The sequence below is a fragment of the Panthera uncia genome, chromosome D2 (assembly GCF_023721935.1).
Source record: "Panthera uncia isolate 11264 chromosome D2, Puncia_PCG_1.0, whole genome shotgun sequence".
Lineage (NCBI taxonomy): Eukaryota > Metazoa > Chordata > Mammalia > Carnivora > Felidae > Panthera > Panthera uncia.
The window spans coordinates 79,858,160-79,885,778 of record NC_064818.1 but is presented as its reverse complement, the minus strand read 5'-3'; the positions used below and the strand labels follow the sequence as shown (position 1 = coordinate 79,885,778).

General features: G+C 48.8%; 1 protein-coding gene across 1 annotated transcript in view; it reads right to left on the bottom strand.

Moving 5' to 3' along the window:
• The window catches only part of DOCK1 (dedicator of cytokinesis 1), a gene marked incomplete at its 5' end in the record, with an annotated part of 461,308 nt that overhangs the window by 363,344 nt on the left and 70,345 nt on the right, over nucleotides 1–27,619 (bottom strand). The window contains one exon of the mRNA XM_049646029.1: nucleotides 24,818–24,926. Coding sequence (XP_049501986.1) covers nucleotides 24,818–24,926 — 109 coding nt within the window. The remainder of the gene's footprint in view (nucleotides 1–24,817; nucleotides 24,927–27,619) is intronic.

The window sequence follows — 27,619 nt, the reverse complement described above, 5'->3', positions numbered from 1 at the left end:
AAAATAAAATAAAATAAAATAAAATAAAATAAAATAAAATAAAATAAAATAAAATAAAAATCCAGAGACTGGAATGGAGGGTGATACACAAACCAGGAATCAAAAGGCAGTGGATTCCAGTCTTGTATCCCAGACCGACCACAGAGCAACCATAAGGCACTGCCCCAACCCCGGCTCACTTTTGCAAGATTCTGTTCCACCCGTGGTGGGTGTCCCAGCTACCCTGGGGGCACGTGTACTTTGCACAGAGCCTACTGTAATGTTTGAGCTCTACCCCTTGAATATAGAATTCCTCATGGAAACTCATTGAAAGATATAGCTAACTAGTATTTCATAGAGACAGTAACTTGTGTTTTGTTCTCATTGACAAGTGACATAGGAAATGGCAGAGGGTATCGCTGCCCACCCCCTCCCACCCGCCATGTCAGGAAGGCAGTCCTGCTCTGTTGGATAGAACACTGCACCCAAGGGGGCCTCAGCGACATTTCTGTTTCCATTTGGGCTCCCAAGGAGAAGCTGCTAGACTCCGAGAGGATGGCTCCAACCCCATTACAGCTCAGAAGCCCATCTACGGAGAGGTTCTCCTACACCACAATTCAATTTAACGTCTCGCCATGCTAGTGAGAGAGAGGCTGTGAACCAGGTCTCCATATTTAACAAAAATAAAACAGGAGACGATTATAATGAGGCAATCAGACGCCTCTGGAACCTAAGTGTGGTGGAGAACACACACGTTTAGCTTACAATGGCTTTATAGATTAGCTTCCTTATTGCAATGTGTACCAATCACTCACCAATGAAGAATTAATTAATTTCGAGTCATGAAACATCCATGATATGGCCAGGAGATTGTTGGAGGAAGGATTTGAGGATCAAGAAGATTAAAAAAAAATAGCACCCTTTATTCTTCAAATGGAGGGACAATATTAACTAAGGAGATTGAGAAAGATTTAAATTCATTAAGAATACTAATATTTTAGGGGCAATACAATAATAGAGGGAAAAGTATAAGTATCTGTTAAAGCAAAATATCTCATCATTCTTGGGGCATCTGGGTGGCTCAGTGTTGAGCATCTTGATTTCGGCTCAGGTCATGATCCCAGGGTGATGGGATCGAGCCCTTCATCGGGCACCACACGGAGCATGAAGCCTGCTTAAGATTCTCCCTCCTTCTGCCCCTGTCCTGCTCACTCTCTCTAAAGTAAAAATATAAATAAAATCTCATCATTATTATGACAAGAGCCAGCAGCTGCATATAGTGACCAGAAGAACATCAAGCGATTCTGACCCCAGGTTAACAAAGCACAGCAAGATGGTTGCCGAGAATCTATTTTCTCGGTGTTGTAACGCAATGAGGGACAGAAAAATTACTCCGTTCTAAAGCTTTAAAAAGCTTCTTAAAGACTTTAAAGTAACTTTTAATGGGTTTTTCTTTCTCTTCGATGTTTCACAGGTATTTGTTTGGAAGATTAAGAAATCACCTTAGGAAAAACAGAAAACAGAACTCACTAATCATCTTCCATTTAGCCTTTTATATGAGTAAATAGGGAAATCATTTATAATCACATCCATTATAAAGAATTCAAATTATTCCACTCTGTTTTATTATCTGCCATCAGGAAGCACACTTCCTCACCAGGACGTTCAGTGAGTGCATCTCCTGTAGCATTAACTCCTATTTTAACAGCCAGAGAGTTGCTCCCATCTAAGCAATCAAGTCAGGGATGCACACCAATGGCGGCATGGCGAGGGGAGAAGGCAGGCACCGGGGCCCCGCGAGGAGGAGGCACCGCTGGGGACCGGCGGGGCCCAGCCAACTGGGAGGCGTCCTGGACAGTCATGGCACCAGGTGTTTGATCTCTCCTTAAATGTCAGTGGCAGGTGCATTTTCAGAGTCATTTTCTGATCTCCGGTTCACGTATCCATTTGCTCGTAAGGTGACGGCGCCCGTGGCACACCAGGCCACGGGCCCAATGGCCAGTTTTCAACTGCTGGAGAAATGGGTGTGCAAAGGGGAATCGCCAACACACCTGCTCTCTGCGGTTCAACAAAAACGGAGTCCATTGCCGAGGACTCCTGGAGGCAACAGCATGGAGCCCAGGATGCCAGGGCAAACTGGAGCGAGCGGCTTCCACACTGCATTTCGGAGGTGACTGGCAGGCCCCTGGAGAGAGGAGGGGGCGTGCATCCCAGGGAAACAGACCGTCGCACACAAAGACTCGAACACAGGCAAGAGCTGGCACGGACACGAAATGAGCAGCCCCTTCCGGGGCCACGTGCACAGACAGGAGGGAGCAAAGGGGAAGGAAGGGGGCAGGGTCGCTGCCAGGTGCTCGGAGCCAGCCAGGAGGGGACATGTGTGGGGAAGGGGACAGAAGCCCAGGGCTCGTCCTGGCCCCTTCTGCATCTGTCAGACACACGGTGTCATTTTTTTGTTTTGTTTTTTTTCTTAAGATTTTTTTTTTTTTTTTTTTGAGACACAAGGAGAGCAAGCAAGCACGAGTCAGGGAGAGCAGAGAGAGGAAGAGAGAAATCCAAGCAGGCTCTACACAGCGCACAGCCCAACATGGGACTCGATCTTATGACCGTGACATCATGACCTGAGCCGAAATCAAGAGTCAGACGCTTAACCAACTGAGCCACCCAGGCACCCCCACACTGTCACGGCTTATTGTCCCACCTAGGCCTGTATTTGTCGTCTCCCCTGTGAGCGGACCCACATAGACACCCACTGTCCGGGCCTGGAAGGGCTGAGTACGACTTACTATCTCCATGTCCTGCGGAAGGAGGAAGCGAACGTGAGAAAGGGAGGCTCTTGTGCCTGGGGTGAGAAATGATACCTGGTGGGACCCCTTCTCCTCATTACTACAATTAGCCTCCACCGGCCTCAGGAATCAGCATCCGGCATGGCGATGGAGAGCAGAGGAAACAAAACAGCGAAACCCTGTGGCTTAGACGAGGCTCGCAGCAGAAGCCAAAGGGAAGAGAGATCAGGGCCCCGGGCCGCCCCGTGTGGGTTCAGCTGCGTTCCTGTGAACAAGCGTCCCGTGCACAAGCGTTGGGGGCCGGCCAAAGGGCTGGTGGGGGCTGCGAGATGTGCAGACGCTGGGCTGCGGGGTGATGAGCAGGTCACACACTCAAAGGCTGCCCTTATAAACCTCCGTAAACTTGATTTTGAAAAGAACCCACAGGGATCTTGATTCTGCTTCTCCACAGCAGAGCAGAACTGAAGAGATTACCGAAAACTCCAAACCGGGACCCAGGTGTTCTCCCCCCAGCCCCCGTCTTGGATTGAGGCCAGGACATTTGTGGCTGCAGCGGCAGCCCTCACGGGGAGGTGGCAACCAAAGCTAGCCCTAGGTCACAGCACAGAGACCTATCGGAAAAGAGAAGAAAGCAGCAGACAGGCAGTGAAGTCAGGAGGGCACCAAAAGGCACGCTGACCCCCTGGGTTCAGTCTGGTATCGGGACAGACTTGGGGCCTACGGAGCATCGCGCAGCGGGAAAGGTCATGATCTACTCCTCAGGTAGGGGCCTTGAACGAAATGCCCCCACACTTGGGTCCACGCAAGTGCAAATCAGTAAGCTAGAACTGTCACACACACACACGGACCGCAGAACTGCCGAGAAGGTGAACGTCAGCTGAAGGTTACGTGGTTATAAAACCATGATGTCTCCTAATAAAAGGAAATACAAATGGATGGGTTTTTAATTCTCTGAAAACAGTATTTATTTTCCAAAAGACGGCACCATGGGTTCAGGAATATTTCAGAAAGAGACGACATCTTTAATTCATAGAGATAGCAAAACCTCACTTAACTACCTTGGGGGGTCACAAAGGGTTGAGACTGAGCTCACAGCAGACTCGGAGAAGGTTATGAAAACAATTAGGAGCTAATGAGGAGACACTGGAAAAGCGAGAGGCCAAATTGCCGGCTGGCTAACTCTCTCCTCGCTCATGACAAGTAAAAAATCAAAGGTGTCGTTTAAAAAATATTAAATCATTGGGTGGGAAACTCCAAATTCAAACACAGAATAAATAAAAGCAATTTTTAATAGCCTGGCATTAATGACGCGCTGGTAGAGACAGACTCTGTCAAGTGTGATACATAATTGGAAGTTCCCATTTAGGGTTCCTTCCACGAAGAATATGCATGTTCAGCTCTGGGAGATGCCGGCAGCCAGAGACGCCAGAAAAAACCTCAGAGGAGAAGCACAGCAGTCCCCAGCACCTCCAGATGACGCGACATTCCCAGACACTCCCGCGTCTAGTGGAAAGAGGCTGCAGGGAAGAAAACCTCAGGATGGGCAGGATCGTAAGTAGTAATTATAATACAAGAGTAATCACCAATCAGACCCTGGAATGGGGGGGAGGGGCGGCGAGGGACACGATTAGCAGAAAGTCTGTGAAGTGAGAGCCATAAATTCTCAAAAAATGAAATGCTGTCACTTTCAAGTTTTCAAAGGAAATTAACAACCCAGCTTAGCATGATATTGGCAAGAACTCAGAATTTCTGAGCTGGAGGGGGACTTTGGGAATTCATCACTCCTAAACTCCTTGGACGCGACCTGGGAGAAACGAGGCTTGAGAAGGCGGCCTATCTTCGAGGAGACCTGGAGAGGTTATTCTCTTATGAGGTCTAAGCGCCAGCAATGACTTCACCCCGCTTACGCTATGTATTTGCCTGGCAAAGCCTCGTTTTCCTAACCAGAGAGGTGAATGGCAGCCCAGCCACTACGATAATTATCCTAAATTATAAATAAGTGGGGGTGTGAATGACACTATGCGCTCCACTGAACTTAACACAGTGTCAAAAAAAAAAAAAAAAAAGAACTAGAGAAAAGATTTGAAATATCACACAGCTGGCATGCTAATTTTGGGAGCTACAATTAGTTTAAAACACAAAGACACATCACTTTTAAAGGACTGACTACTACATTACACACTCAGTGGATTACTTGTACAGATCCAGGGGTGCCTAGGTGGCTCAGTCGTGATCGCACGGTTCATGGGATCGAGCCCCGTGTCAGGCTCTCTGCTGTCAGCACACAGCCTGCTTCAGATCCTCTGTCCCCCTCTCTCTGCCCCTTCCCCTCTCATTCTCTCTCTCTCTCTCTCTCAAAAATAAACATTAAAAAGAATCTGTCTCTGTGCACACTTTAAATTTTTTTTTATGTTTATTTATTTTGGAAAGAGAAAGAGAGACAGAGTGTGGCACGGGGAGGGGCAGAGAAAGACAGCGACACAGAATCCGAAGCAGGCTCCAGGCTCTGAGCTGCCAGCACAGAGGCGGACACAGGGCTCGAACCCACGAACCGCAAGATCATGATCTGAGCCAACATCAGACGCTTAACCAACTGAGCCACCCAGGCGCCCCTCTGCGCACACTTTAAAAAAAATTACTTCCCAATGCAAGCAAATGATGGCATTTTGTCCTTTTCAGCCTATGCAAAGTTTCCTTTGCTGTTCATTATCTATTTTAAAGAGGTGACCGTTTCATTTCTAGAGAGTAGATCACAGAGCGTAAATGCAGAGGGAACCTCAGAACACAGCCTAACCCTTTCCTTTATTTCACAAGTGGGAATAAGAAAACTCAGGGGAGTGGAAAGTTTCTGTCTGAAGGAACTGGGATTCAGAGACTCAGATTCCAGACAGAAGAACAGAAGAGGGGTACCCCACAACCCAACGCCCAGGGACGGGCAAGGGGCACGATCTACACTTTGATGGGGGTGTGGGTGCCTGATGTAAGCATCTGATAAAACTGAGTAAGCCACACGCATCCCATTTGTGCATTGCAATGTCTATAAATTCTACCTCAATTTAAAATTCAGCTTTTTGAGACAGGGATCTTAAACAAAACTTTTTAAAGTAAGTAGATTAAATACTCCCAATAAAAGAGGAAGGTCGTCAGCTCAGGAAAAACAGCAACGATATGCTGCTTACGATTTGCTGTCTTTAAACGAAAGAATGATGAAACGCTGAAAATAAAGTAGGAAAGCGACGCTTCATGCAAACACTAGCACGCTGAAAGCAGGTGACTGTAGCATGTCAGAAGCAATCAAAATCTTCACGTCCCGGGGTACCTGGGTGGCTTAGTTGGCTAAGCGTCTGACTTTGGCTCAGGTCATGATCTCACGGTTCGTGAGTTTGAGTCCCACATCGGGCTCGCTGCTGTCGGCTTACAACCCGCTTCAGATCCTTGCCCCCCCCCCCCCCCCCCTCCCCTGCTCATGCTCTCTCAAACAAAAATCTTCACCCCGCAAAAACACAGCCTGCACACATTTTCCAGATGATACACTGAGGAAGGGGTTGTTTGCCCAGTGTCTCCCATGCCCTGATCCATTGTTCCTTCCGCCCTGCCGAGAAGGAAGGTCGGCATGGTGGAAGGAGTTGGTGCATACGGAGAGCTGGAAAGCCCACAGGGCAGGTTAAAGAGCAGTGAGAACCCCACGTGGGAAGGGAAGGCAAGAAACAATGCAGGAGACGGAGTCGTCTTCATGTCAGACAATGACTCAGGACACATCACATCCTCTATCGAAAATGATGGACACACCCGGAAAATGATCACTCTTTTCTACAAATTCCTTTCTCACACGCAGCACGTCACCTTTATGTGTTAACACCCCTGCAGCTGACCACGGGGCCCTGCGCGACAACAGGTGTCAGCCCCACCAATCTCCCAAGTGGCATCCTGGGGACAGATCCTCAGGAATCCCTGACAGGGCACCCACCAGCCATGAGCCCCAGGAAGGGGCTCCTGACGACAGCCACAAAACTCCAAAAGGCGGCCCGCCAGATTCCAGGAAAACTTTTTTCAATTAAAAACATATTTTACTTAAAATGTAAATGAAAAAAGTTATCCCATGATAAAAATAAAAGAACTAATAAGGAACATCACAAGATAAAATTTCTAAGAACTCATGTAATTTTCATACTGAGAGATCCCCGGGGGAAAAGTCCATTTTTTTCCCCCTAGTTCTTTCCTGGGAGATGCTGTCCTTTTCTGAAAATGTAATTTTAGATTAAAAAACTAAGGGGCGCCTGGGTGGCTCAGTCGGTTGGGCGTCCGACTCCGGCTCAGGTCATGATCTCGCGGTTCATGAGTTTGAGCCCCACATCGGGCTCTGGACGCTGACAGCTCGGAGCCTGGAGCCTGCTTCGGATTCTGTGTCTCCCTCTCTCTGCCCTTCTCTCTCTCTCAAATAAATAAAAGCTTAAAAAAATTTTAAAAAAATAAACCCATATGTCAGTTCTCAGTGAGTCAGTTCAGGATCTCAGATATTGTATCTGATTATTGGAACACATCGTGTTCCCCTTCTCGGCTCCGAGGACACGGGGTGGGACCAGGACCGCCCCCACCTCACGCTTCCTGCTTCTCATGCGAGTCTCTACTCCAGCCCCTGGGTTCCTGTCTTCTAAAAAACCAATGGATTCCTGCCACCCTCACCCTCTCCTTTTCTTTCCTCCTGCTGTGCCCATTCTCCCCTCCCTTTGCCCCCTCCCTGGAATGGGCCCCATCTCAGCTCCCTCCCACCTCTCAGAGCTCAAAGCCAGGCCTCCCTGCTCCCACCGACCCTTATCAAATGATTTCAGTCCACCAGCCACCTTCTGGGGGTCCTCATCTTGCCTGAAGTCTCGCACGTGGATGCCCCAAGATGTCGTGATGTAACAACTCATCTGGTATCTATTTTGGGGACCAAATACCTGGTTTCCTCTCCTGCAGACAGAAGGCTACGCCTTCTTCTGTGTATTCCTAATGGCCTCGGGCCAGTACGACTCCACAGCCTGCACCAGATGGACACATAACACGCTATAAAGTCAAGGATTCCAATCCACATTATTTCTGCATACATGTTAAGCACAGATATATTAAAATGCTAAACTTGACAATAACATCCACAAAGATTTCATTATCTAAAGCAGACCTGGGCAAGCACTTATGGTTGATATCTTGGAAGGAACTTAATAAACATCAGCCAGGGGCACCTGGGTGGCTCAGTCAGTTAAGCATCGGACTTGGGCTCAGGTCATGATCTCACGGTTCGTGAGTTCGAGCCCCACGTCGGGCTCTGTGCCAACAGCTCAGAGCCTGGAGCCTGCTTCAGATTCTGTGTCTCCCTCTCTCTCTGCCCCTCCCCCATTCACACTCTGTCTCTCTCTCTCCTTCAAAAATAAATAAATATTAAAAAAAAATTTTTTAATAAACATCAGCCAAACTGCACAAAGTTTAAGTTACTACTTTTTTTTTTTTTTTTTTTTAATTCAAGAAGAATCCTTCTGGCCACTCCCACAGAAGCAGCAGGTCCCTACGTACTGTGAACACACAGGCTTCGGGCACCTGCCTGCCTTCAGAAGGCCAGGAGGAAAGTACCAGAGACACCGCTCAAGTTCTGTGCGCAAACAGAAACAAGGGGGAGAAATCCAGCTTCGGAAGCGCCAGCTGGAAGAATAAAGCAGCAGGCCCTGGAAGAAGATAAGGAAGCTGGCTCGTGGGTAGAGGGCAAAGGGGAAGCTGAGCCCAGCCCAGAAGAGAGCCCGGCATTGGCTGGAGAAGACCCAAGACATAGGCCCATCCCAGGGCGGAGGAGGACAACAAGGAGGAATGGGAAGGACTCTGCAGGACTGGGGCAGTAAGAAGAGCCGGGGATGCTTCAGAGTCGCCGTCCACACACCCTGCAGACCCCTCCCACGCCATCAGGAGGGACTCTGCCTTAGGTCTTGAATTCCAACGTTCCCACTAAGGCTGACACCATGACCCCTGCTTTCTGGTTGTCTCTCCTTAATGTGTCTCTGCTGATTGGTTTGGTTGAGCTTTTGGATGTCAAGGAGCTCTCAACTGATCATTTCATGGGATGCTGATTTCACCCAACATCAAGTTTCTCTGTGTCAGTAAGAAGCCATTACCTATGCACATGGAAAGACGGTCACACACATGGAATGGGGAAACCGAGGACAGGACAACACCTGCCATGTATTTATCACTGGCTCCTTTTAAAACACATAGAGGGGTGCCTGGGGCGGCTCAGCGGGTTAAGTATCTGACTTCGGCTCAGGTCACGATCTCGCGGTTTGTGAGTTCGAGCCCCACGTCGGGCTCTGTGCCGACAGCTCAGAGCCTGGAGCCTGCTTCCGATTCTGTGTCTCCCTCTCTCTCTGTTCCTTCCCCGCTCACGCTGTCTCACTCAAAAAAATAAATAAACATTTAAGAAAAATGTTACAAATAAATACGTAAAAACACACATACAATCCATATAGCATCGCTCATAACCCACGGGCTGACAGAAAGTAATCTCTGAGTGGTAGATTTACGTGGGCTTTTTTTAACTGTACTTTATTCTTTTCTGTCACCTGTCTTTGAGAAGCACTCAAAATAAAGAAATGGAAATCTCACTTGAAAACAGTCCTCCCCCAGTTTTTGCTGGCTCAGGCCAAGTTTTAATAAGAAATGACAAAGAACACTCGGCACCCACCCAGCTCACTACCACACAAGGCCACCAACCGCTCCGAGGGTACCTGTGGCTGCAGCGGGAGGATGGGACGCTAAGTGGCTGACACATACTAAGATACACGCAAAGGGGAAAGGTCAAGGAATCGTGTAACCTGGAGCAAACCTCCGTGCTGCTGAACCAGCCGTGTGCCATCACGTCCACTGTGTGGACCTGGAAAAACTACGGCAGCAGAAAGGAGAACGGGCCAACCCGTAGACCGTGTAAATCAGCAAGGTGTCTTCTGGGGGAACAGATCCACGGAGCCGCCCCTCGGAAGGATGCACCGAGGGCACCCTATCAAGTGTGGTGGCCCACCCGGGAACTATCGCAAGAAGACCGGACTGACAAACGGCAGGAGCGAAAGTATTTTCTTGATCCTTTACAAGGATCCTTGATCCTTTTCTTTACAAGGAAAACGAGAGGACTTGGCCGACACCTCTTTTCTCAGACGCAGCAACTTGGCGTTTCACCTTGAGTGCTGACCACGCAGAATGCAGAAGGTCACAATGATCTGAAGTGCTATGAAAATACCCTCTTCGCAATTTAATCCCGCTTTTGTTATGTTTTGACCCAACCAGACGATGAGGACCTCGTTCTTCCTCAGTCGTTACAACTGGAGAGAAGACAATTTATGCTAAAAACAAAATTAGTGCCTGACTAAGAATCAATCACTGTGTCTAAAGGTTACACAGGCAAGAATAAAACCTGCTTTGTTTTAATAAGATACACCTTTTATAGCTTTGTTCCCCCTTTACCTCTTCCCTAATTCAATGTACCATATTGGATGCATAGGATTTCCCAAGGGAAAAATAATTCTGCTTAAATTATAAAAGTGTCACATTCACAGTTCATAGAGAATAATACTGCTCAGCTTCTCATCAAAATTATACTGCCTGGCGCAGGATTCTAAATAAAGCCGGTGTAATGTACAAACTTATTATCTGACTCAGGATGTCACAGGAAAAGCAACGGGTGAGGGATGGAGAACTACAGGCTGACCCTCCCTCACAGGACCACTCGGTTCATAGACACATTACTGAGAAAACTCGGGATGTGACTTTCCCACTCCCCAGCTCTCCGATTCCCCAGAGTTAACTACGTGGATGCTTTTGAAATCTGGCTCCACGGAAAGTCCGTGATTCCATCAGTACGTGCACAAAAATAATTTATTCTGCCATAAAGTTCTGTACAATGGTTTTAATGAAATTTTTCATTATTCTCTATAATAGACCTGAGGATTCTTTTAAGTGAACGTAGGACATATTCCTTTTTCACACTTGCTTATGCGACAGTACCTGCCGGCACGTTCCTCAGTATGATTCTTCCTGGGCCTACTTAAGGTCTGGTTTCTTCTTGGGCCTCAGCTTGGGCTAGGTGGCATGCCGGCTGGAACACCAATCCTAAATGAAGGATTTAACCACCCCTTTCCATCAGCCAGCAGACAAGTCCAGAAACGTGCCGCAGGGACCATGTCCCAAGGTCACGAACGGGCAGCGGCTTCAGCTACGCTAACAAACGTTACGCGGGCCCTCCTTCTGGCTCTCTCTCCACACTCTCTGCACCACAAAGCTGTGCTCTCTCTTTCCAACGCCCCCCACGTCATTCCCTTTCAGGGATGGTCACTCTTGTACACCAAAAAGGTTGACAAGGGTTCATTCTGAGGGTTGATACGCACACGAAAAGAGAAACGGTCCCCCTGTGTCCTCTAGGAATATAAAGAGTAAGAAAATACAAGCCTCTGGCTACTGGAGGCCACTCTCCCCTCGAACAGAGAGAGACAGACGACTGAGCCGAGGAGGGTATCTTCTAAGCCCTGGTCATGGTCATGCCTGTCTAATGCCTCGGACGCCCTAGCTCCATGAATCAATTCTCTTCCTGCCTCCTCGACCGAATCGGAGTTGGGCGCATGCAACGAGATTACTGCAGCTTTACAGTAAGACCTGGCGTCTTCCTGTAGCGTCCTGCCTGGCTTCCCCCTCCACACTCGGCTTTCCACACCAACTTCACAATCGGCTGTCAATACCCGTAGAGACATGTACGGAGATTTTGAATCTATCCCTCAAGTTGGGAAGCACTGACATCTTCACATTATTGAGTCCTTTTTTCCATCCGTTAGAGTATCTTCCCATGTATTTATCTCCTGTTTGAGACTGATGCGATTTGCCATCAAAAGAGGCCTTGCTCCACAGAAACACAAAATACAGAAACGAATCTACAAAAACCTACAGCAAATGCATTTAGAAATACCGTTCCACAAGTCAGTTGCGCGCAAGCTGGAAAGGGGCCCCACAGGACAGCGGAAACTGAGAGATCCCGGAGAAGAACCAGTGGACGTGGGATGTAAACGTTTCCGTCAACAATGCAGCCATCAAAATGCGGACTTTCTACATGATTATGTTCTCCGCCCATCCCTTTAGAGAGCCTTTCCAAGATTACTTCTAACGGACACCACGGTGTCCGCGAGGAGGATCAGAGACGGCGTGTATCCAAAGGATTTGACACGTAAGAGCGCCACACGCATACGAGGGATTAGGGTTATTTCACGCTCCACGATCCGGCTGGACAGAAGCAGCAGATGAACTCTCTCCAAACCATATGGGAGTCTGGGCTCTGTATTTCCGTCCACGGTGTTACGGAACCAAGCATCCGGCAGCGACGGGCCCTGCATCTGCACAAATGCCCACAGCCGAAGGACCAATAGCACCGCTGAGCAGACACCGGACGACGGGTAGAAACAGGATGCTGTCCAAAGAGGAAAGGATAGGAGAAGCCAGACCTGAAAGACAGCAGTGCAGCCGGAAACAGCAGGTGGATGCACATGCAGAGGACATCCAGAACACGCCACGGGAAGTAAATGAGGACGTATCAGCACACGACGGCTGCACAGAGCCGGGCTTCCCATGACGGAGGGAGCAGAGTCGCGAACACAGCAATTCCCGGAAAGCGGTAACTTCCCAGGAGGGTCTCGGGAGAACCCCGCCCCCAAAGCCCACACATTCCACAGCCTCTACCTGCTGCTTCACGCCTCTCCATCACACACGGGCTTGGGCCAAAGATTTGGTAGGCGACGATGACACCTCCCTTCCTCGTCCTCACCTCGCACATCAGGTCTCCCACCACAGCCTGCAGACTGTACTGGCACGTCTCCATTTGCTACTCTAACCTCTTCACCAGGACTGCAGCCACATGGCTCTCACCCAGGGGTAACTTTGCCCTCCCAACCCCAGGAGCTGGCTGGAGACGCGGCTGGTTGTCCACGCTGGGGCAGGTATCCCGTGCGTAGATGCTGGGGATGCTGCTACACGTCTTACATTGGGACAAGACGGCCACCCGGGACCAAGAGTTTTCGGCCCTGAATGTCGTCCATAGTGCCTAGCTGGAGAACTGTGCTCGGGCCCCAGCACCGCGGTCTGTCACCTGGATTCCGTGACAGCCTTTCACCCCGCTATCTCCTCTCTCAGCTGCTCTAATTTATCCTGCAGGCAGCAGCCCAAGTGACCCACTGAAAACCCAAGTCTGACCTGACCGGGCCCTTCCCAAATAACTTGACCGGGTGGCTTTCTGGATCCTTAAGAGGTGCACAGGCGTCCAGGTGCACCCTACCATTCTCTCCCTGCAGTCCTGACCTTCTCCTCGCCGCTCTGTCCAGGCACGGCCACGGATCATCTCGAATTTCATGAGAGCAACACACACCTTCCTGTCTGCTGCCTCGACCTGGAACTCTCCCACCTCCTTTAACCAGCTCCTCCTTGGAACCTTCCTCGAACCCCCAAACTACTTCCAATCCCCCACACCCCCCGATATACCTGGACATCCTATCCCTTACATTTCCTTAAAAGGACTCATTATAATCTAAAATTAGGGAATTAGGTCTTTGATGTGCTTAAAATCAAGTATTATAATCTATAACTATATATGGATGGGTTTAGTTATTGGGTTAATTTCCAGCTCCCTCTTAAATGCAATCACCATGAGAACTAAAGCCACTCTGATGTTATTTGTACCCAATGCCTGGCACACAGAATGAACATATTCAACGCATTTTAAAAGTAAATGACCCTGGGGTGCCTGGGTGGTTCCCTTGGTTGAGCGTCTGTCTGGCTCTTGATTTCAGCTCAGGTCATGATCCCAGGGTTGTGGGATTAAGCCCCGCGTCAGGCTCCACACTGACTATGGAGCCTACTTAAGATCGTCTCTCTCGGGGCGCCTGAGTGGCTCAGTCGGTTAAGCATCTGACTTCAGCTCAGGTCACGATCTCAAGGTTCAAGAGTTCGAGCCCCACGTTGGTCTCTGTGCTGACAGCTCAGAGCCTGGAGCCTGCTTCGGATTCTGTGTCTCCCTCTCTCTGCCCCTCACTCACTCACTCTCTCCCTCTCCCAAAAATAAACAAACAATAAAAAAATTTTTTTTAAAGATTCTCTCTCTCTCTGTCCCTTACCCAACTCACACACTCTCTCTCTAAAATAAGTGAATAAACAAATAAATAAATAATAAAAATGAATGACCAAACAAATGAAGGATGAGGTGCAAGCCATAAACCTGTATATGAGGCCTGCTCACACTCCTAGGAACACTGAATAAACCCCAACCGTGATGGAGGGAGGAGGGCTGGATGACACCTTGCCCATTGGTGGAGGGTGGGGGGACCAGAGGCAGAGGGCACACATGTGGGAGGGGAGCTCAGGGGAGAGACGTTTGAAGGCCAAGGTCAGGGGCAGAGAGAAGGAAATCACGAGAGCCACAAATTCAAAGGAGTTCTTTCCCCCAGTGAGCATCATGACAGAGGGCAGGACAGCGGAGATGGCTGGGAAACACCTGGAATTCTGCAATCCAAAATTAAATTTTTTTTAAGGTTTGTTTATTTTTGATAGAGAGAGGGAGAGTGTGAGCGGAAGAGGAGCTGAGAGAGAGGGAGACACAGAATCCGAAGCAGCCTCCAGGCTCCGAGCTGTCAGCACAGAGCCAGATGCAGGGCTTGAACACACGAATCGTGAGATCACGACCTGAGCCGAAGCCGGACGCTTAATCGACTGAGCCACCCAGGCGCTCCTCTGCAATCCCAAATTAAAGCCTTGTCTTCTGACCCAGGTACGAACATGGGGATAATCTGCACGAAGGAAACCTACCACGAAATTGTAAAAAGACAAATGCCACCAACTAATCAATGAAATCATTCACTGCAGGCTTAAAACGCTAAAAGCAAACTCATAATATTCAACAATGGAAAAAATTAATATGATGAAAAATCACTTGATTAAGTAAATGAATGCACATCAATTCAGGGGCACGTTCTGAACGGGCACACAGCCATCACAATTACAATTATGACTGCTCACTGATATGGAAAGCTGCTTGTGATGGAATGATAAAGAAGCAGTAAACCGAATGGTATCTATGATGGACCGTAAAAATACTCATGCCCAAGCACCCTAACCGGTAGAAAACCAACACAGACGGTTGGTTTCCTGGAGGAGATCGGCGACAGCAAGGACGTTCATTTCTGCCACTGCCGCGGCGGGCTGCATGGTTCCAGTGGGCAGGGGGAGGCGGTCAAGGCAGCAAGCGTATCCAGACAGGCAGCTTCATTTCACGTCTTGAGCACATGGGTAGTACCTCAAGCATCCTGGGGCAGCAGCCAAGAGGACTGTGGAGCCCCCCCTGAAAGGCACTGTGGCCAGAAGAGAGATCCAGAAGCCCAGGGCTGGGCAACTGCTCTCCACACTATCAGTCTGGTAGAAGCTGGAAGCGTGGGGTCTGATACGTTCAAATCCCTCAGCCAGACTGTGGAACTCTCTGCAGGGTCTGGAAACCACAGGCCAGAAAGCTGTATGAGGAAATCGGAAGCACTGGAGCTAAAGGCTTACTAAGCGCAAGTCATAAACTATTTTCTTCACCTTCCTGTGGTTCTGTTTTGCCTGTTTCTTCTCTGTTGATGTGAGTCATGACTTCACTTCCAAGTGTCTCGTCTTCTGCATTATCAGGAAAACTTGGGAAATCGGAATAGCCCAGAACATCGGGCATCTGGGGGCTGGGAGCCCGGGTGGAGCCAGCCCTGAAGAGAAAGCTGCCCGAGCCTGGACCCCCATGCCCTCCTCCCTCCTGCTGGTGCTGACCCAGCAGCCAGAACGTTCTCGACACTAGGTGAGCCCTGGCCGCTTCCAATTCCAGGTGTTAACCCAGGGATCAAGACCATCGGCATTAAGTGGGCACCGATGAGACATGAGAAATCTTGGGTCCCCTCCCCAGAATTAGCGAGTGAGAATCTGCCTTTCAACAAGACCTCCAGGTGATGTGTGGGCGCACACTGAGGTCTGGGCTCCTGACGCCAGGTGCCCTGCCCCACCCCGCCGCCCCGCCCCGGCCCTTCCTCACCCACGTGGAGTCCACACGGACCGCCACTGTAGGTTGAACTGTGTCCCAGAAGAAGATCTGTTCCCATCTTCACCCCCAGTACCTGTGAAAGTGACCTTATCTGAGAAACAGTCTTTGCAGACAGACTCAAGTTAACACAAGGTCATGCAGAAATAGGGTAGGCCCTAAATTCAAGAGGCCTGGTGTCCCTAGAAGAAGAAAAGAGACTCAAAACCTCAGACACATAGGGAAACATGGTGTGAAGAGGGAAACAAGAGACGGGGGGGACGGGTCTACAAGCCGGGACTGACGACGACTGCCAGCCACCGAAGAGCTGGGAGAAGGGCACACCTCAGACCCTCTCTTAGAGCACTGTTATGTCTGAGTGTTTGTGTCCCCCCGCCCTGCCCCACATCCATATGTCTAAACCTTGCGCCCCAGTGCAATGGTATCAGGGGCTGGGACTTCGGGGAGGTGGTTGAGATGAGATGTGGCCACCAGGGTGGAGCCCCGTGACGGGATTAGTGCCCTGATAAGAATCACCGGAGAGAAATCTTCTCTCCACCCCGTCAGGGGGAAACCAGTCTAGAATACTCCGTGACAGCTGCCCAGACTCAGACAAGCACCAGGAGGAGCTTTGAGAGAATAAGGTTCTTATTAAGAGGCCACGTTCGCAGCACGTTGGTACATCAGCCCTAGGAGGCTGACGCTGCTTCCAGCCGTGGCTTGTCCCCGCAGCTCCTGCGTCTGGGCCCTCCCTCTCCTCTCGGGTCAGCAGGAGAACACTCTGGAAGGCCTGCCTGTCACTGATTCTCAATCAGGTTCAGCTCTTCCCTTCATGCCGGCTTCCCCTGAGCCTCAGACCCTCAGCGGCGGGGGTTCTGGTCCCAACATGACCTGGAAGGTGGCCATTCAAACCACCCCCTCCGTGTCCACACGGGTGATGAGAGACAGACAAGCGAAGTCCTAACATGCATCGATGGGATTAGTCAACACGATCCGCGACCGCCCCTCAACCTCAAAACAGAGCAAGAAACCGTTTAACTGTTTGTAGTTGGTGCCCCATCTCCAGCCTCATCTCCCTGGCTGGTTCCCTCCGGACCCAGAACCGTCCAGGGCAAAGGAGGAGGACGACACAGCTCTCACCTCCTTGCCCGACGCGGCCACTAACCCACGACCAAGAGACAGACGCCACGGGAGCAGGTAACTTCTCAGGATGGAATGGCTCTTCAGCCACACAACTCTGAACCTGAGAGGCTGGGCCCCACCAGGTGGGCAGTAAGGTGGAATCTCAATGAACACAACCATGCAGACCAGAGGCGCACACACTCGTAATCTGGGGGCGCATCCGCACAGCTCTGGGGACGGCTTTCACAGGACTCGGCAGCATGTGGAAATCTGGCTGCCTCCCAGCAAACCAGGGGGAACAAGGGCTTTGCGGCCCAGAGAGCGCCGGCCTCAGAGGCTTCCTAAACCACCGTAATTGGAGACGAGAGCTAGGATCAATCTCAGTTCCCAAACACGGAAAACCGAGTCCTTAAGTTATGACGTAACCGTGAGGTCACGAGCACACTGTGCACACTGTATGTTAGCCAATTTGACAATTAATTATATTTAAAAAAAAAAAAATATGTTCTTGAAAAGCACTACAGGATACGGGGAAATATACATGGAACAAAATAAAAGTTGTAAAAGTACATGTATATACACGTATATATACATACACATGAATATACACGTATATACAGATCATATATACCACATATCCTCATATATATCTGTTGATGCCATGGAGAAAAAGCGCGCCATCATAAAAACAAAACCACGAATGGTGTAATTAATCTATGGGAGGCGAATGATAAACGAGTCTTATTTTTCTTAATCAACGTTTTGGCATGTTCCATTTTTCTAACAAGATCACAGTTACATTTATAACTGAGGCCAAGGACACAATAAACACCCGCATGGCTTAAGAGAACCGTTAAGACTTCACATCCTTCCGCAATCTCAAACACAGCACAAGAAGCACAAAACAGGAGGGCTCTGGAGGCAGGGGCAGAGCGGGCAGCAGCAATTTCTGTAAACGAGGCCCCCGGTAGGTCAAGAGTCACCTGTGAGCCTTGTCTCCTCACCCGCAAGGGAGCCCTATGACTTCGGATCCTTATTTGTCATCATCGCTAATACCGTGCGATCGTTTTCCTAAACTTCCAAATCTGTGGCAGGCAGTGTGGACCCCAGATGCGAGCTTAGAAACAGAAAAAAAGCAGAGCACCATGTGGTTCAGTCAGTTAAGTGTCCAGCTCTTGATTTAGGCTCAGGTCATGACCTTGCAGTTTGTGAGATCGAGCCCCATGTCGGGCTCTGTGCTGACAATGTGGGGCCTGCTTGGGATTCTCTCTCTCTCTGCCCCTCCCCTTGCTCATGCACTCTCTCTCTCTCTCTCTCTCTCTCTCTCTCAATAAATAAATCAACATTAAAACTAAATCAACATTAAAACTAAAGAAATGGACAAAAAGCAACAAAATCTTCTGATAAGGAAGATTTTTCGATTAGCCATACGGCAAGTGAGTGCTGCTCATTTCAAGCCAGGATATGGTTTTTAAGGAAATGAAACAGCTTCTCAGAGGACAAAACTCACCCAAAATGGCATTTACCGCTATCACGGCGCAACTTATTCCCAACACAATCCCTTCCAGAAGCGGCCAGACAGAAACGACACTGTGAATGGTTAAAAGGAAGCCTGTACCGAGGGGGAGCCCCGGGAAGGAAGACAAAGCCCCCCACATCCGTGAGCCAACCTCAGCTTGGGGGCCTCAAATTCAATTACTCTTCACCCCCCTCCAAACCACACACCGTGAGGCAAAGTTGCTGGGCCGCGGGGGCCTCCAGCTTTGTGAGACAATGGGAGACACACAGAAAAGGAATCATATTCTCATGCTAAACCGAAGAGAAGGAACACCAGAAGAAACCTAAAGAATGGTGAGAAGCAGCATTTTTCAAATGTGGGGTGAGACGTGCGAGCCATTCAGGAAAAGAACTGAGTGCTTGTCAACGAGCAATTTGGTTTTTGTGTATTTGTGGGTTTTTTTAGAGAAATACATTAATTCAGAACAGACTAAAGGGTACCAGACAAGAATAGAAAATGCCAGAGGGAAGCACATAGGATAAGGGTAAGAACCTTTTCATGAAACATTTTTCAGCTTCAGACACACATACCCCCAAAATCTATTTCTTACTGTGGATCACGGTCAAAGTTCCCCTCTAGAGAAAGTTCTGGAATTCGCAGCCACAGACACACAAGCAGACTATGCTGAGGAGGCAGGATATTCTTTTCTAGGATCATCCCACACAGCTAATATGTTAGTAATATTTTTGGAATTCAGGGAAAGCAGCAATTCCTGTGCTCACTCTGACTGCAAGGCCCCACCGCCCCAAGTCCAGCACCGCAATCCACGAGGGGTCGAGAAAGAGAACCACCCACCGCCAACAAAGGGGGTCCAAGCCCGAGATTCGGTCCTCCAAGAAGCCTTCGTGACCAGCCCCATCAAACTCCCTTTACTCCCCTGCAGACACACCCATTTGGGGGCACGCAGTCAAAGTATTTTTAATTGCTTCACGAGTGACCATAGAATGTGTCCACTTGGATGGAAAGGCCCACCAGAAATGCTGTTCATGCCTTTACAGTCTCAAAGCCTCAGACACAGAGCTGTTGTCCACTGCCGCAGATGGCAGGCATGGGCCCTGTTTCTGAAAATCACTGGACGGCCAGCGCTTAGCAGTGTCCTCCTGGGGAGCTGAATAGAAAAGTGTGGCTCTTGAGGGGCACCTGGGTGGCTCAGTCCGTTGAGCATCCGACTTCGGCTCAGGTCATGATCTCACGGTTCATGAGTTCAAGCCCCGCGTCAGGTTCTCTCTGCTGTCAGTGCAGAGCCCACGCCGGAGCCTCTGTCTCCATCTCTCTGCCCCTCCCCCCACTCTCAAAAATAAACAAACATTAAAAAAAAAGGGGGCGCCTGGGTGGCTCAGTCGGTTGAGCATCCAACTTTGGCTCCGGTCATGATCTCGCGGTTTGTGGGTTCGAGCCCCGCGTCGGGCTCTGTGCTAATGGCTTGGAGCCTGGAGCCTGCTTTGAATTCTGTGTCTCTGTCTCTCTCTGCCTCTCCCCTGCTCGTGTTCTCTCTCGTTCTCTCTCTCTCTCTCTCTCTTTCTCTCTGAAAAATAAATAAACATTAAAAAAAAAATGTTTTTAATGGAAAAAAAAGAGAAGTGTGGCTCTTGGAACCAGACAAGCCAGACTTAAGTCATCACCGCGCCTCACACTAGCCATGTGGCCTTGGGCAAGTTAGTTACCGTCTCTGAAACCTGAAATCAATGGTAGTACCTAGTTAATAGTATAACCATAGACGTCTAATAAGAGGATCCATGTCAAGCACTTAGAACAGAAAGCAATCAATGAACGTCAGCTGTGGCAATTCCAGCGCGTGGAGCTCAAGATTCCATCAATCACCGGAATTAATTCAGGGAGATTTCCCAACATCCAGATGTTTGATGTTCTCTAGGGGAGGGACTCTACTTGTGTCTCTAAGAATTAAAGGCTAGGAGGGCTGGCGGGATCGGCTATGGAGATTTCTGAATGGCGGAAACTGGAAGCTGACCCATTTCTCCGGGCAGCTGGAAAGCATCACGGCTTTCTGAGAAAAACAAGGCTGTCGCCAGATGTGAGTTTTAGGAAAACACTGAAATACAGTCAGGAAACAAGACAGGGCAGGTGCCGCACTGAGGGTGTAGGGAGTTAAGACGCTTTCCGCACAAATTTATCAAGAAAAGCTGAGGACATGAACGAACACAGATCTGTGCTACCAGAGCAAAGGTGGGCAAAGGGAAGACAAGGCCGTGGAAGAGAATGGCCGTGTCAGGCTAGGCGAGGCCGCATCTGAGGGCCACTGGGTCATACTCGGGAGAGAGGCAGACCACGATCACGCAGGGGAGAGCAGAGAGCAGGACCGGAGGGCCATGGCAATGGACACAAGGACCCTCTCGTGGGACAGAAAAAAGAGGGCAGCATGATGGCAGACAAGGATCCCACCAGCACCTGCTGAGTGTTGAGAATGTCTGGCCATGATTATAGACAAGGTGAAAGGGGCCATCTGATATACACGCAGAACATTCTAGACTGAGAGGAAGGGTAAGGGACTGATCAGAACCCCAGGGGCGGGGGGGGCGGGGAGACCTGCACAGGTAAGTTACTCTCAGGTAGCAGGACGGCAAGCGAGAAAGGAAAGGTGATGCCGGACAGATCCTGGCGGATTCACAGCAGAGCAGACAGACAGGCGCCACTTGCTGAACAGAGGTGGTGGCAGGGGGGTGAAGACGAGCCTCAAGCTTGAGAGGGTGCCACAAATAGTCGCCAAGGTAAATTCACTGAGGAATTGCAAATTTCAATTTTTTATTTTTTTTTTTTTTAGTAAAATGGTACAGTTGCTATGGAAAAGCATATGGTAATTCCTCAGAAACTTACACATAGTATTACCATACGACCGAGCATTTCCACATGTGATACATACCCGAAACAAGGGAGAGCAGGGACTTGAACAGTTATTTGTAAACTGACGTTCAGAGCGTTATTCGCCATGGCCCAAAGGTGTAAACAACCCAAGCGTCCACCGGTAGACGCATAAATAAACAAAAACGGATACACAGTCAAGAGAATACCGTTCCGCCTCAAAAAGGAAGGAAATTCCGACAGCCGCTACACCGAGGATGAACCCCGAAGACGTTACCCGGGCGAAACAAGCCGGTCACGGAGGGACGAATGCTGTGTGACTCCACGTGCGTGAGGAACTTAGAATAGAAACGTTTCTAGAGACAGAACATGGGATGGTGGGTGCCAGGAGCTGGGGCAGGGAAAGAACAAGAGTCACGCTTTACCGGGGACAGAGCTCCTCCGTGGGGAGAAGAATGAAGTTCTGGAGACGGACGGTGGCAGTGGGTCCACCACCGTGAGAACGCACTTAGTGCCACACAGCCGAACCCTTGACAGCGGTTAAGATGGCGGGCGCCTGGTGGCCCAGGTGGTTAAGCATCTGACTCTTAACTTTGGCTCAGGTCACGATCTCAGGGTTGGGAGACGTGAGTCCTACCTCGGGATCTTCGCCCGGTGCAGCGACTGCTTGAGATTCTGGGGGCACCTGGGTGGCTCAGTCGGTTAAGCCTCCGACTCTTGGTTTCGGCTCGGGTCGTGATCTCATGGTTGGTGAGTTCAAGCCCCGTGTCAGGCTCTGTGCTGCCTGTTTGGGATTCTCTCTCTCTCTCTGCCCCTCCCGCGTGCTCGCTCTCTCAAAATAAATAACTTTAAAAAAAAAAAAGAAGAAGAGATTCTCTCTCCCTCTCTCTGCCCCTCCCCTTCCCCACTCGTGCATGCACGCGTGCTCTCTTTAAATAAATAAATAAGTTGTTAAGGTCATACATCGGTATGTTAACTACCATAATAAAGTTTTTTTCAGGACCTGGGAGCAGCCCTAAGGTTCGGGGCATTAACTGAAAGACAGCAAAGCAGCACAAAGGTGAGTCTGTCTTCAGAAACACATGGGTGCCCCAGAGCAGGACCTAGAAGTGGGGGCAACCAAAGCCACCTGGCAGAGAAGTGAATGACGTTCAGTCCACACGTTGGCTGTAGTGGCCTCTCCCACTACACAAAACACACCCCAGCATTCTCGAACTTGTGTGTGTGCTTGCGTACGTGAAACGCCCCTAGTGAAAAGTCTGTCACGGAGTCAAATGGAAGCCAGGAATGTTGACAACATCTGATGCCACATTTATCCGGCAGCTACTTATTTCCCCAAACTCCTATTTTTTTTTAATCTTTTTAATGTTTGTTTATTTTTGAGAGAGAGAGGCAGAGTGCGAGCGGGAGAGGGGCAGAGAGAGAAGGAGACACAGAATCCGAAGCAGTCTCCAGGCTCTGAGCTGTCCGCACAGAGCCCGACGCGGGGCTCGAACCCACAGACTGTGAGATCATGACCTGAGCCGAAGTCGGACACTTAACCACCTGAGCCACTCAGGCGTACCCCTCCCCAAACTCTTCTTGACACTTTCTTCCTTGAGGCATAAATGCTGGGGCTGAGTCTACAATCTGCAAGGTGGATGGGGGAGGGGGGGCAGCTGTAGCTCTGAGAAGGTGACTGCAGGGTGCAGGCTCCAGCGGACAAAGCAGCCCGCCCCCCACCCCAGCCTCCAATCCCGTCAGCTTACCACCCATGATGCCAGCAAGGCACGAGAACATGTGGTCTTCCCAGTCATAGATGAGGGCACACAGACCATCTCAAAAATCGAAACGGCCACCAAGGGCCACCCTTTGGGAGACAACATGTAACCCTTACGAAACGCCATAGTCTTCTTCATATCCTCTCTACAGAACGTGATTCACAACTGTATTTCCATTTCCACAGAGCAAAACCTAAAGAGCCAGAACAATGCAAAAACCAGGGTCCTGGGATGGAAGTCTTTAAATCTCACATGCAGAGAGAGCACCTAATGTGCAAAAACACAAGGTACAAAATTAGCAGTGAGGGAGTCAACGCTGCAAATAAAGCTCGGTCGCCGGTCTCGCAGATGGAAAGGCGGAATCCATGCATGAACATCACTGACTTCGCTCCTGTCTTAAAATAAAACACCCACCATAGGAAGGTCTTGCAAGACTCCAGTCACTAAATAACTTGACATAGAGGGAGGTGGGAAGACAAAAGTCAAGCCCAATCAAATTTAATAATGTAAGAGTACATTTAGAATCTAAAATTACTTCTGGGCTCAAACTTCTGCAATTTTTATCTATTCTTACGCCAGCCGCACCTGTTTTTCTGAAATGCCACAGGATGTAGTAGTAAATGTACTGAACACATGGCTAATTTTAACCCTGGAACAATAAGGAAGCTTTAGGCAAGATCAAGTTGCCAAAATAGTTCACCGAAAACTTCAAAATACCCACCACATCGCTTTCCCTATAGATCACTAGTCTTTTTATACCAAATTCACATAAAGATCAAGAAATTACATGGAAGAATCCAACGGCGCGGCCAGAGAGCTGCACCCCGTCTGAGATCACAGGCCCACTGTGGCTCTATCCACGTCGAGCTGCGCCGGTGCCCGTGGTCACAGCACCCGCGACACACATCTGACGCACATACGCCTTTGTTCCAGGCTCAATGGTAAACTTCAAAGTAGGGAAGTCACTTTCTAAAACACGAGTTAATCCAGAAGATTCTTGTTCTCTGAAGGAATCGGCCTGGGCAGCAAACTGCAAACCGCACCTCCTTCTGCAGTAGGTCAGCCCCACGGAAACTGCCAGAACACGGGAGCCCAAGAGTGTGCGGGCCCTGAGGCTCCTCCACGGACCCTCCCTGTGCTCTGCCTCCCGGCACCTCCACACCAGAAGCGTCCTGCAGACCAGAGGTGAAGGCATCTTTCTTCCAAAGGGCAACAAGGTGAGAGCAAGTAATTAAAGGTGGTCGGTGAGGTCCCTGGGACCTGGGACCGCGGGATTCCTCACTCTTCTATGCAAGCAAAAGACACGCTGTAGGGCGAAGACGTATCCCCATCCCCACAGCAAGGCTTGCGGTCCGACTGAGGCCTGGGACATCTACAACCTCTTCCTGGCCCCCAAGATATCCTGACAAGTGACACGCAAACATGACTCTCTTCAGCATCCCCATATTTCCATAAAGGAAATTGAGAACATCTCCTTGCCGAGGGGCAGAAAGAGAGCAATGACAGTATTTAACAGCCTCGAAAGAAGAAGGAAAAAAAAAAAAATGTTAACGCCCAGGGAGCAGGATTACGCGCACGACAGATGCCACCCCTGGGCCGTTACTCCCGTTCACGCTCTGCAGGAGGGACAGGCGCCGCTCTCGCCCCACCCGGGAGCCCTGCGGCTAACGGTGCCCCCTGAGGACGGCCGGTCCTCCTGCACACGAGGGCCTACCTTCACCCGGACGGTCTGGTCCGACTCGCCCCTCATCATGTCGCTGATGGATCGGAAGAGCTGTAGCAGGGACTCCATGAAGTCGGCCTCTCCTTTGTCTTCGTACAGTCTGCAAAGGAGCACACACAAGTCTGTGGGGCCTGGCAGACCGGGCCTCCCCACGGTCCGCTCCTGCCCCAACAGCCTCGACGGGTGCTGCCTGAGCGGCAGGGGAGAAAGGGAGGAACGTCCTCCACACCCGGGGAACACAGGAAGCAGTTCGGAAACGGGGTTCGTCTGCAAGACCCAGCTAGGGAGGCAAGTCTCCACGCTGAGCGAGCTGGTTTTTAACCACACCGTTTATCGCTTTTTTTTCAGTGTAACGTAAGACATCTTCTCAATCTGAAACACACAGAAATGTACGGATAGGGAGGGAAGGAGAGAAAGAGAGAGGAAGGAACAGAGGAAGGAGGAAGAGAGAAATTCCGCTTTAATTCTACCCTACAGAGAGGACACCAGTAATATGTCGGTGCGTTTCCTGCCAGTGTTTTATAAACCCACAATGTCCCATAATTAACATAAATTTAATTTCCTGAATTTAACCCGATCTCGTAACCATTTGCAAATGGCATTATGATAGTAAGTTCAAAATTACTTTATTTCAGAGTGATGACACTACACAAATTCGTTCATCTCAGAGCTGGTAATGGGAAAATGTTCAGGAGGTGGAGTATTTCAATAAATGGATAATAAAGACGTACATTGGCTACATGTATGCAAATACACGTTACCAATAATAAATAAGATTCACCTATAAATCATTGATTAGCAGTGACTTCAAATTGCTGTTACTAAAAAGCAACGCATCTGCATTTCAAAATGTCACCATGCAGATGTTTTCTTAACATAGACTAGTTTTCTGCCTGATTAAAAGTAGACCATACCTGAAAACTTGAGTACAAAGGGAAATTTTGTAAACTAAGTGATAATTAATTACCCTAGAGGTAATCTTATATTTAAATGAGTTCCACTGGAAAGCAACAAATTCTGTCTAAAATGGGAAACTGCAACCTGGTGTATCGGTTTTGCAAAGGATTTTATTCAATAGGAGTTTGTTTAAACGGTGTACGGCAAACAAACGAAAGTATAGAGTCGTGAACTTCTGCTAGCGGTAACACCACCAAACAACACGGCAACGTTTTAGAGAGTAGTACAAACACTTGGGGAGGCTTCAGGCGTGCAGTCATTCTCGTCCACAGGACATCTGCCAATTCCTAGAGCTGCATGGGGCAGAAGACTAAAAACCACACCGAAAACCTCTGTAGAGTTTTTATTAGCCTCCAAAGACAATGAATGACAACGACCTAGAAAATGCCAGGGGGCAGGGTCCCAGATGTCCCAGCAGACTCTCAGCCGAAAACCCTGAAGAGCCAGAAGCAAAGGGAGACAGAGGATTTACCAAGGCTACACACGGCCTTGACCCCGTACAGCACGTGTAGAGTACAAGGTCATTCCCACTGTCTCTGCCTACAGAGGGAAAGGAGGAATCATGTCTGGAAGAAGAGCACATTATCCTGAGCTACATTAAAATAAAGCTTAACTAAACATAGCAAAAGAACAGATCACATGGCCAAATAAAAAAAAAAAAAAAAAGGGAAGAAGACAACAGAAACAGAACCACAGGTAGTCAGGATATTGCAATTAGCAGGACACCTGGGTGTCTCAGTTGATTAAGTGTCCAACTCTTGATTTCGGCTCAGGTCATGATCTCACGGTTCATGAGATCGAGGCCCATGTCGGGCTGTACACTCCACAGCACAGAGCCCGTTTGAGATTCTCTCTGGCCCCTTCCCTGCTCGTGCTCGCTCGCTCACTCTCTTAAAATAAATAAACCTAAAAAATATGTATTGCAGTTAGCTAGCAAAATGTCAACACAAATATAATTATCATATTTTAAAACAAAAAATGAAGAAAGTAAAAAGATGGAAATATGAAAAATAGATGAGAAAACAGAAGGTAAGATGGGAAAGTTTAGTACAGAAATTAATCTATAGCAAAGAATCAAATGAAAACTTGGAAATTAAAAATAGAATATCCAAAATTAAGAATTCATTATATGGGTTAAATTGAGATTAGACAAAGTAAAAGGCAGAATTAGTGAAATGGAAGATGCTCAACATGAAAATAAGCACAGAGACAAAATATAGAAAAGCATACTAGAGATTGTAGGGTATAATAAGGGGGTCTAATATATATGTAATTGAAGAACATAAACAGGTGGGTAAAAGAGGGGGGTCTGGTGGCTCAGTTAAGCATCTGACTCTTGATTTCAGTTCAGGTCATGATCTCATGGTTTCATGAGTTCAAGCCCCACATCAGGCTCCATGCTGTTAGTGCAGTGCCTGCTTGGGATTCCCTGTCTCCCTCTCTCTCTGCCCCTCCCCCACTCATCTCTCTTGCAAAACAAATAAACTTAAAAAATAATAATAAAACAGATGGATAAAGAGAAAGTTAACAAAAAGACAGTAAATATACACCCAACATATTACTCAATTACAACATATGTAAATAAATTACCTACTCAGTTAAAAGGATTTTCATACTATAAGAAATAAAGCTATAGCTATGTGTTGTGTGCAAGACACAGACCTTAAATATAAGGACACAGAAAGGTTAAAAGTAAAAAAAAAAAAAAAAAAAAAAAAAAGAGGGAGGCAAGGTAGATATTCCACGCAAATAAATATTAACCAAAAGATAAAGGGAATGTTTTCATATTTATTAAGGGATACAGTTACACCTCAAAGACACTACAGGCTCAGTTTC